The sequence below is a fragment of the Poecilia formosa genome, unplaced genomic scaffold (assembly GCF_000485575.1).
Source record: "Poecilia formosa unplaced genomic scaffold, Poecilia_formosa-5.1.2 Scaffold400, whole genome shotgun sequence".
In the NCBI taxonomy this organism is placed as follows: domain Eukaryota; kingdom Metazoa; phylum Chordata; class Actinopteri; order Cyprinodontiformes; family Poeciliidae; genus Poecilia; species Poecilia formosa.
The window spans coordinates 215,907-226,652 of record NW_006800339.1 but is presented as its reverse complement, the minus strand read 5'-3'; the positions used below and the strand labels follow the sequence as shown (position 1 = coordinate 226,652).

The window sequence follows — 10,746 nt, the reverse complement described above, 5'->3', positions numbered from 1 at the left end:
AACTTAACATTTACACTTGCATGTGAAAATGGCTGCTTAAAGATGTGTAATTATGTAACCGTACATCTTTGAACAGCAGAAGTGGAGCTTGCTGCACAACCAATAAAAATGCAACCAGTGATTTCTGGATGGTAAGTCAACAGAAAAACCCTTCTCTTTTCCAGCAGCCATTGTACAGCACGTACAGTTAACCAAACATGCTGGAGCTCCACTTGGGTTGCTAGGTAACGATGCGTTGAATGTGAATTATTCTGTAGGTTCCTGACTCCAGACACCAAAAATAATCAACTTATTGCCAAAAAACAGTTCGGTGATTCTTTTTTTTTTTACTTTGGTCAGTTTGGTTGTGTTTTTTAAACACTTGGGCTTGGGGTTTTTAGAAGCAGTAGAGACATAAATGGAAGTATAAAAATAAGCAAAATGTGAATTTTGAGTAAAAGGTCCCCTTTAACATCCATTTTTGCTTTAAGATTTCTAAATAAAACCAGAATTTAAAACACTGGTCGTAAATTAATGTGCACAAACATCAGTATGTCAAACACAAACTCACTTACTACTTCACAGGTGTACCAACCTGATATCCCACCAGACTGCCCAGGATGCACTTCCTCTGAGCAGCAACCCAGCGAGCGATACTGGTGGCTCCAATCTTGCGCGGCTGTGTGACCACAATGTTGCAGGAGGCGGTTTTCTCATTGTAGTGGTCCAAGATGAACTGTGGCAGCTGGGTGGTCTTGCCACTGCCGGTGGCTCCTCGAACGATCACAACCGAGTTGCTTTCTATGAAGGAAATTAGCTAGAAGCAGATGAGGACAGTTAAAGTGAACCTGTTGGAATAAACCATCATGTCACTGCAAATAAAGAAACAGACATTATAGTGCATTGGTGACTATACTGGGCCGACATTAAAAACCAATGTTTATTTTGATTTTCTTGACATTTGTGAGTGTTTCATAAGAGTGGGGACTGCCCATGTAGTATTTGTTATACAATATTAGAAATACATTACATAAATTACTTTTTATAACAAGAAAATAAACATTTTATGGCCTAAAATGCGACAACATAGAATTCCTTTAGAGTAAGTTTGATCACTTGTAGAAAATAATGCATCTGCAGCTAAAAAAACATTTCTGCTTGACAGAAGAGTGTAGGGCTGATTTGTTTATTCTTTTCTTAGACCAACAGTGCTTAATATGATTATTTTATTTATTTTATTTTTTTTACAGAATTTGAACCAGGTGAACCTAAAACTATTACACTTACGGAGTTTTGGATAGAACATTTACAGATAGTTTTTTTTTTTAATCTTAAATGAAAAATATGAATATATATGTATATTTGTACAATTTTGACTTAATTGCTGCTCTGAATATGTTTTACTTTCATCATTTGACCTATTTTGTGTCAAAATATGCTAGTTAGCGATTAATCAATTACTAAACTAGTTGACAGTAATTAAAATTATCGATTTATCACAATTAATCTGATAAATTATTTCAGCCGTATAAAAAAAATATAATATTGGTAAATATCGGTTATCAACCATAACAGAAATATTATCTAACATCGGCTAAAATCCTCATATCGATGAGTCCTTAATGGATGTTCTAAGCTGATTTAAGACAATATGAAATTATATTTTACCCACATTAGAAAGTGAAAAGAGTCAACGCTTGAATAACTCCATTGATATTCACGACACTAATAACACTCAATGTGGGCTCCTGCTGTACAGGCACATATAAAAGTAACTGCACTTCTTAGAAGCAAACATTAAGACTTAGTGGGCTTCTGTCCTGAGGACATAATGTCAATTTAAGTAAAACTCTGCAATGACCCAAAAATAAACTCCAGGAGGAAAATGCATTAGTGCCTTACCTGCTCCTTGTCTTTGGTTATGGGTAAGCTTGGGCATTCAAAACTGGAGCAGGGAGAAACAGGAGGAGGACCTAAACATTCAAAACAGTGAAGGGAGAGGTAAATTCACAACAATCTAGTACTGTATGTGGGTGGAATCTACTACTAAATCATGTAATCCATTACTCACTCCTCGAAGGTTCTGGGTTTTGGATCCGTCCAACATCAGCTTTCTGGCTGGAATCATCAGGTTTAACCGGACTGAGAAAAGCAACATAAGCAGTCACATTCCTGTTCTAAACTTCTGCCTTTATGTCCCAGCAATGTAGTGGAGTTCTGTTTGGTTGCTAGGTAACGGGCCGGGCTTGGCTGGGGTTGCTAGATAACGGCTCAGTGCCGTTCCACTGTGACTTAATCTGGAGGTTTTTGAAAAATTTCCATTTTCAGACACCAAAATACTATAAATTATTGCCCAAAAACGGCTAAGTGTTTTTTTTAAAGCATGTCACAATTACTTTTGTTTGTAATTTTAAGACTTTGTTCTGGTAAAATTGCATCACTAGTCTGCTAATATTATGACTATATTCTCGTAATTAAATAATTTTTTAAAAGTATCGTAGTCTGGCCTTAAAGCAACTCTCAGGAGGGTTAAAAAAAATAAAGGCCACTTTTTGAAAATATTTTGTCATTTGTATTTTTTTTTTCAAGTAAGCACAAAAAATAGATTAAAATTTAAATTCAAAAATAACTTATAGATCCCAAAGGGAAATTAAAAGTTGTAACTCATCAATTCAGATTCTTCAAAGTGTTATTGTTGGCAGGAAAGTTTTCCCAAGACAGACTCATGAAGAAGATGGCCATACATGTCCATAATCTTGATTTTATTGCTATTATTATAATTAATGAATATAGTACAAAAAAAATCCGATTTATTTTTTAAGCCTTATTGCCCACAGGCCTGTCACGATAATTTTTCCTGGACGATAAATTACCCCAGAAGTTATTGCGATAAACGATAAAATTGTTATTTTGAGACCATTTAAAAGTGATATAATGGTAACGACATAACATTCTCAAAGATCAATAAACTTCCATTTCTAATGAACATTTCACAATGGGATATTTTAAATATCAAAACTAAATAAAAACAATCAATTATGGAGTTTCTGTAAACAAAATTGTCCTTCAATTAAAGAGCTAAGTGGGACCACAGGCCCAGACTGGAGACTTTTAATAACCAGTTTTTGGTAAAAGATGATAAATAATGCAAATGCAAATTATTGAGCTCGTTTTAATTTATCATGCGATTAATTGCAACATACCTAATTTACCACACTAGCTACTTTACTCAAACTCTCTCCTCCTTTTGAATTTCGCTCTGGCACACTCAGCCAGGCCGTTTGCTCTGTGGCCTGAGGAGAAGCGCGCCTTGCAGTGTGAGCAAGCCGAGCATTTCAATGCAAAAACAGACAGCAATACGAGGGCTTGAACAAAATACACCCACGGCTTGTGAGCACACATGCACTCTCATCCTCTTTCTCTCCACTGCACACATATCGTGGAAGCTACAAAGCAGCTGACCTTACAACAAAGCTGCACACTGCACAGAGGAGAGTGAGGTGAAAGGATAGGAGAGGTGACAGCTCTTAGTCAGTTAGCAGCGGGCGACTAACTCTCCCCGACAAAGTCTGTGTGACGGGAGCAGTGGGAGGACAAGACAATCACCGCAGAACAAAAGAAAAAGGAGAAAACAGTCCAGGACTGCAGCCAAAACTCAACATTTACCACCAAAAGAAGCAGGAGGAAGAGGCAACTTTGCTACAGTAGATTTATAGAAGCGCAACGCTGGAGGGAGCACCATGTGAGCAGCTCTTCTGTGCCAAGTCTCTCAAAAGCTTACAGCAGAGTCAGCAGTGCAGTTTTGTTTCACCAGTGAGTACAGATTTATTTTCTTTGAGATTTCAGTCTTATGTGCATGTGCAAACCCCTTCTGATGCCTAAAGGCTCTGTTGTGTATTATTCAAAACACCACTATGCAGTTTTGATGAGGCTGACCTTGGACCCCGCAGGCGGCAACAGAACGAGTCACACAGAGAAATCTGGGCCAAATCAGAGCGCCGTTTGACTTGAAGTGAAAACCGTCATCGACCCGATCAGACCAGAGGTCACATTGCTCATCTGGGTCAATATTACAAAAAAATTATCAGCAGTACAGCTCAGTACTGGAGCTGAACTGAAATATAGCCACAGTACGGCTGGAATGGGTAACCGTATTGTCAACTAATTTAGTAATTGTTGACAGACACAAAAAAGGCCAACTGCTGGAATAACATATTTAGGGCAGTAATTAGAACAAAACTGTACACAAAATATAAATATTTTGAATTTAAGATGAATAAAAACCCTTCTTTGTCTGCAAATAAGTTCCTACTCAAGCGGTATAGTTTTAATTTCGCCTGGTTGAAATTCAGTTAAAAATAATCCTTACTAATGGGGGTGCTGTGGTGGCACAGGGGCAGGGCGCGGCCCATGTATTGAGGCCTTGGTCCTCATGCCGGTGGTCACGGGTTTGATTCCCGGCCTGGTTTGATCCCCTCTCTCGTGGCCCTCTTCCCTGTCAGGCTACTTCCAAATAAATGCCACTAGAGCCAACAAAACCTTTAAAAATAATAATAATCCTTACTAAGCACCTTTTTCTGCCTTATCAATCGGTTAATCCAAAAATTTATCAGCTGATTAGCCCCACATTGTATTAATGTTAAGTCAGGCAGAATGGGCTTTTCACAAGTTAATGCGAGAAGAACTTTTTTAGCAGCAGATGAATCCTTTGCTACAAATGATCAAGTGTACACTAAATTAATTACATTTTAGGCAATAAAATATTTTTTATTTAAAACAGGAATTGAATTATTTGTGTAATGTTGTATAAAATAAGTTTAAGTGGTTAAAATGAACAATCTGCAAAATGTGCAAGAATTTTTAAATCGATTAATCGTCAAACATAATCGAAAGAATAATCGATTACTAAAATAATTTAGCTGCAGCCCTGCATTTTTAAAAATTCAAATAAATTCAAAAATACTTGATCCCAAAGAAAAATAAAATAATGAAAATAAGAGCTTAATTTCAATAAAATAAAATAAAAGCATTTAGAATTATTTTTTTTATGGAAAAGCACTTTATATGCAACAAAATTTAATTTGTTGCATATAAATGAAATTTTATATGCAACAAAATTCCACTGTTAATTATTACTTTATAATGAAGACAGATTAATACTCATTTCCTCAGTTTTCAGGGCCTGTTAGCATAAAGAGCCATGCCTCTGTTCGGCTGGATGAAATGGTCCAATCAAACGAGAGCACAGACTCGACCTCCAAGCCGAGTGGAGCCTGTGCTCGGCCATATGTTGCTCACAGAGCTGCTGTGGCACGTGGAGGAGCGAGAACGTCTGGCAAGACAACTGGAGCGGGAGAACCGGCTGGCTCACAGCGCCCTGGGTCTCCACTGGTTCCAGAAATACCCCAACCTACGAACCCTCGTCTCGTCGTCAGAGCTGCACCAGCTGGAGTTCCTCTGCTCACAGGTTCCACCCGTCGACACAGCCACCGTCGTCTCAAGGTTGTTTTCTTGTTTTAATGCCAACAATGTCCAGCTTCAACTATATCAACACAACTTAGAGCCAAGGTCACCCCACAAATCACATATTTACCCACTTGAATTTCAGAAAGGTCTCTGTTTTTCAAGATGGCCACCATTTTTAAACAAAGTATTGCCATAAAATTACCCATTTTCATGTCATGGACGAACTTTATGTCACATCGTATGTTTTTCATTTTATTCATCCCGTTCATACGACTTTACAGTAATAACACGTAGCAAAACTGGACACAAAAATGTGAGACGTTGCTGTTTGCAAGTCTCACGCTGGTCTGGTCGTCAACTGGAAGGAAATAAAAATGTGAGACACCAAAAGGCAGTTGTCTTAATGGCTAGCATTAGCTTTTGCTAATTTTGTTTTTGCCTTATTTAGCAGTTTAGCATAAATCTCTGCTATTTTTTTGTTTGTTTAGTGATTTAGCTAAACAAACTAATCTTCTGTAAATTTTTCTGTGTGTAGTGGGTAAGCATAAATTTCTGCTAATTGCTTTGCTGTATTTATCAGTTTAGGATAAACATCCATACTTTTTTTTGTACTTAGTGGTTTAGCGTAAACTTATGCTAATGTTTTTTTGAATATTTAGCGCTTTAGTACAAGCTTCTGCTAATTGTTTTGTGTGTTTAACAGTGCAGTATGAGCTTAGCTATTTTTTTCATGTGTATTTAGGAGTTTAGCACAAGCTGCCGCTAATTGTTTTGTGTGTTTAGCGTAAACTTTTTGTTTGTGTTGCAATTTAGCATTTGGTTCTACACATTTTTTGTTTGCTTAATGGTTTATGTTAGCATAGCCAAGTTTCTTGTTTTTATAAATTAGTGGTTTGTGTACCTAACTTTTTGGTTAGCTGTACCCATCATAACAACAATGGTGGTCATTTTGAAAAAATATCCACCAGAAAAAGGAAACAAGAACATGAAAATATGTATGATTTTTCTGGTTCCAAATATGTAGGCTCTGATTTGACACCAAACTCAATCAAATGCCAATAGTGCACAAATTATTTTTTCCATGGCATATCTAATCAGTAAATATTATTTCTATGACAATTTAGGATTTTACTCAAAAAGTGTGTGATAAATATTTGTTAATTTAATAGAAAAATAAATTTTTCTTGACCAACTTGAATTTTTCAGTAACATTTTTCATGAATGTAAGCACTTAGAACATATGTGCCAAGTTATGTTCTTGTATCCACATGTAAAAGATTTCACTGAAATACTCAATTATCTGCTGCACTGAAAGGTTAATAAGTGTTTAATGTGTGATCATGAAAGGTCTGAAAGGCTTCGTATGGCGTGACTAGAAGGGTTTCCCCTCAGTTTTTAGCTAGAAAGGGAAAAAAAAGGATGAAGAGCATATGACTGAGCAGCGCTGTGACCCACTTATCACACAAAACAACTCACAGCCGGGTCATTAATGTGCGCTTATATAACCAAAACATAAAAAAGTGAGAAATAGCACGACTGAGATGTTTCTGTGGCCTTTTCTGAATATGTCCCATCTTAAAAATGCCAGGATGATGGCTGGGAGATATAACTTAAAAATAAAATCTACCAGATCCAATGTTGCAGTAATGCTATAATTATTTTCTTGCTTTCCTTACTAAAAAAGGAAATTGCAAATGACAAAAAATATTTTCAAAAAGTGGTTTTGACTTCCATCATCCCTTCTGTGAGTTGTACAGCAAAGTTTAGGACCAGGCCACAAAATTTTTGTTTAAATACAAGAATATTGCCATAATAAAGATGGTTTTACTAGAAGAACGTCATAAAATTACAAAAAATTGTTTTGAAAAGCTTGAACAGAATTATCTCGATCTGACACGAGTCAGTCAGTCTGTGTGGTTCTTTCTTCAAAATAGACGATCATTTGCTCAACTGTTTCAAAGTCCTGTTACTTATAATAATTAGATGCCGATATGTTAAAAGATGAAGTGTTTCTATATTTGTAAAAATTACACCAAAGTATAACTTCATAAGATTCTCTATATTCCAAATTTTTTTGTTATTTTATGTGGAGTTCTCTTAGGACTACTACTTCATTCTCCTAATACAATATTACCAGAATAAATCAGTTTATTTTCATATTATTTTGATTTTATTCTGATTAGACTTTATATTTGTAATATTATGACTTTATTCTCACAATATAAAACAAATATTAAATCGTAGCCCGGTCCTATACTGCACTGTAGAATAGAAGCTGCAAAAAACTTCTCAAACAAGATGGTGGCCCTGTGTGTGCAGACATCACTTCAGAATATGGAAACCCAAAGAGTGCATTGGTACAAAATAAATCCAGATTTTCCAAAAATTAAATTTTCAATATCAAAACTGATTCAAAAAAAAAAAAAGAGATAAAAACCATAAAAACTAGAGGTATGAACTACATCCTGATTGAAATAAATGGTCAAATAAAATGTCATTGTTACTAAATTTTAACAGGTTTCGTGAAGTGATCATCACCAACGACGTACGACACTGGGAGCTGGCAACCATCTTCAAGCACATCCTGATCGACTTCCTCAGCCAAAGACAATCAATTGAAGAAGAAGGCTTATCAATGGAGGTCTGGAGCAGCCAGTACAAGAAGCAGGGCTCGGTCACTCCCATAATGCCCCAGGGTGGAAGTCATGAAAGGGAAGAGATCCCAACGGTCTCTGGGTATGTGGATCGGGCCATGCGCCACTCAAGTTCGTTCACACCCAGCAGGGCCTGGGATCTTCCGTACTACTACCCCGGGCCTCTGAGACCCAAAGGAGAGAGTACAACACTGTGAGAAGATACACCCTAGTGTGGAGAAATGGGAAAATGCCCTGCAATAAGCCAAGGATCAATTCTGTGAAAGATATTTCTCCCCCAACAACTGGTTTACGTACTAATGAAAACCCCTCGTTTGAGTTTGTATTGTACCAGAGGGCTGTAGCAATCCTGTAGTAACGAAGAATAGGTTTGTAAATATGAAGAAGATGCTTTCATTATTAACATTTGAGATTTTTTTTTCTCTATGTAGAGTTTTCATGATGTAAGAAATACAAAAAAAAAGTCACACAATTTTCCTCAACATTTTTTAAAATCTACGCAATAAAGTAGGACTGGACAATAAACCAATAACGTATATCAAGATAGACAAGTGATCAATATCAATAGATAATGCATCTGATCAAATATTCAATACGTAGAATATTCACTGAATGCCGATCAAGAACTGCACAGCATTCTGGGAGATCTAGGCAGAGGACAGCCTTTGGTTTGTTAGCCTCTCACAGCTAGCTAAGCAAGGTTGGTGTAGTCAACTAACTCACTCCCTCTTTTTTTACCTAGCAACTCTCATTCTTTGGTTACCTAGCAACAACCTATTGAGTAACTTGCAAAGCAGCAGTTTCAGGTTTCACCACCGTGCCTCAAAACTGCTTACAAGTGTGGAGTGAAAACTGTGCATGGAAGAGGAAAGGTCTGATAGTATTTCACATATCACAAAAAAACCCATCAATAATTATCAACAATTATTGATGTGAAAGTCTAATATCATGATAGGTTTTTCCAGCCATACAGTCCAGCCCTGCAATAAACCATTAAAAAAACATCTAGTTTAGGCTGCCATGGCATTTTAAATTCAAATACTCTTGTGATAAATTAAAATGACCTGGATACTTTCCATTCTGATTGATATTTTTTGAATGGTAATTTTGTTTAGAGACATCAGAATCCATTTTATTTATTGTTTTGTGTTGTAAAGGTTTTTTTTTTTGGCTTTTTAAAATGTCTTCCAGTTGCAGTGTGGAGAGTTCTTTACAAAATTAAAGTTTATAAGGGCAACCTTGCACCTTTATTATGTTACTATTTTATTAGCTGAAAATGGTCTCAAAACATTATCATTAATCGCAACAATTTCTTGGACAGTTTATCATCCAGCAAATGTTATGTCAACTCTATTTATAAAGAAAATTATTAAAAACTTGCAAAAAGCTAGATTTTCTTTGACACTATTGAAGTCTAAGGCTATAATATGTTTATTAATGTTGATTCAAGACAGAAACAGCAAGGATAAAAATGCAATTTTCTTTTATTTATTTTTTTATGATAAAACTCTGCTTTGGACCTTTGGTTTATTTCAAATTAAATTTAGAACTTTCTTGTGAAAACACATGCCACATAGAAATGTCAAGTTATGTTGTACTGTAAGGAAATACGGCTATATGACAACAATAATTAGAAATATTTTAATGGTTTTACAAATCAAGTTAAATATCTTTTAACTTTTTTTTTTACAAACATTGCTAATCCACGTGTGTTAGTTTAAACGTGAAACCATACATTTTGTTACAAGCTGTAAATTTATAGGAGAAAAAAATATATAACATAGTTCGATATTGAACCATTTTCTAACTCAACTCGAAGCACAGTAGTAGTTTCTGGAACCGCCGAACCAGACCACGTGACGCTAGCTAACTAATGCTAACACCAATTAAGCGTAAAATGTTCATTGAGACCAGGTAATTTTCCTTACCTGGGCTCTGCCGGAGTAGAACTTTCGGTGTTATCTTTGAGGTTCAAGGTGGCGAGTGTGGTCCCTGATGTGAACCACTTCGAAATCTGTTCCCCTGTAAAGGCTGGCTTCATGATGGAAGTGACCGCCACGCTCAGAGCCAGAAAGAAGAGAAGGGACTGATCAACGACAACTGACGTCATCGCGCAAGTTCAGGTTCGAGTTGCTAAGCAACCGATCTGGCTTTAGATCGGTTGCCATGGTCTTCCTTTAATAAGAGGAAAATAACATGATGCGCCATTTGAATTGATTCATTTTAGACATTTGGTAAAAAGTGATTAGAAGCCTATATAACACTGGAAATGCGGCTTTTCCCCCCTCCTAATTTTAAGATGATTTCCCGGTAAGAATTGCTTCTTATTTTGATATTATGACTACATTCTTGTATTTAACAAAAATAAACCAAAACAAATTCTCTTACCCTGGCACTAATACTCCGTCATGCAACTCACAATAGGGTTGATTGAAATTAAAGATAGTTTTTCCAAACAAAACCAAAAGAAATTGGATTAAAGTCTGATCTGGTAAATATTATATATATATTTTTTAAGCTATATGCTTATCACTACATTGTGGCAAATGACAGAATGGACGCCATGTTAGAACTATCCCCTTTTTCAGATGCAGGAAGAAACACTTAATCTTCTATATAACCCACCTAGCTTAGGTTTTTCTTGCAA

The 10,746-nt window shown here is 36.1% G+C and overlaps 2 protein-coding genes across 2 annotated transcripts; one reads left to right on the top strand and one right to left on the bottom strand.

Annotated features, from left to right (window-relative positions):
- Nucleotides 1-534: 534 nt before the first annotated feature.
- Nucleotides 535-10,740, bottom strand: LOC103154789 (putative ATP-dependent RNA helicase TDRD9). Its single transcript, XM_007576204.2, has 4 exons — nt 10,028-10,740; nt 2,051-2,121; nt 1,882-1,952; nt 535-796 (listed from the first exon to the last, which is right to left on the bottom strand). The coding sequence occupies exons 1-4, from the start codon at nt 10,207-10,209 to the stop codon at nt 554-556; spliced, it is 567 nt and encodes a 188-aa protein (XP_007576266.1). The 5' UTR covers nt 10,210-10,740; the 3' UTR covers nt 535-553.
- On the top strand, nt 3,368-8,940 carry LOC103154776 (protein RD3-like). The gene is made up of 3 exons (XM_007576184.2): nt 3,368-3,792; nt 5,152-5,481; nt 7,963-8,940. The coding sequence occupies exons 2-3, from the start codon at nt 5,180-5,182 to the stop codon at nt 8,294-8,296; spliced, it is 636 nt and encodes a 211-aa protein (XP_007576246.1). The 5' UTR covers nt 3,368-3,792; nt 5,152-5,179; the 3' UTR covers nt 8,297-8,940.
- Nucleotides 10,741-10,746: the final 6 nt, after the last annotated feature.

Bases quoted from the DNA above. Each gene is read 5' to 3' on its own strand.
- LOC103154776 (XM_007576184.2), top strand. From the start codon at position 5,180: ATGCCTCTGTTCGGCTGGATGAAATGGTCCAATCAAACGAGAGCACAG. The intron at 5,482-7,962 runs GTTGTTTTCTTG...AAATTTTAACAG, and splicing joins ACAGCCACCGTCGTCTCAAG to GTTTCGTGAAGTGATCATCA.
- LOC103154789 (XM_007576204.2), bottom strand. From the start codon at position 10,209: ATGACGTCAGTTGTCGTTGATCAGTCCCTTCTCTTCTTTCTGGCTCTG. The intron at 2,122-10,027 runs GTAAGGAAAATT...TGCTTTTCTCAG, and splicing joins TCTACTCCGGCAGAGCCCAG to TCCGGTTAAACCTGATGATT. The intron at 797-1,881 runs GTAAGGCACTAA...ATCTGCTTCTAG, and splicing joins TAACCAAAGACAAGGAGCAG to CTAATTTCCTTCATAGAAAG.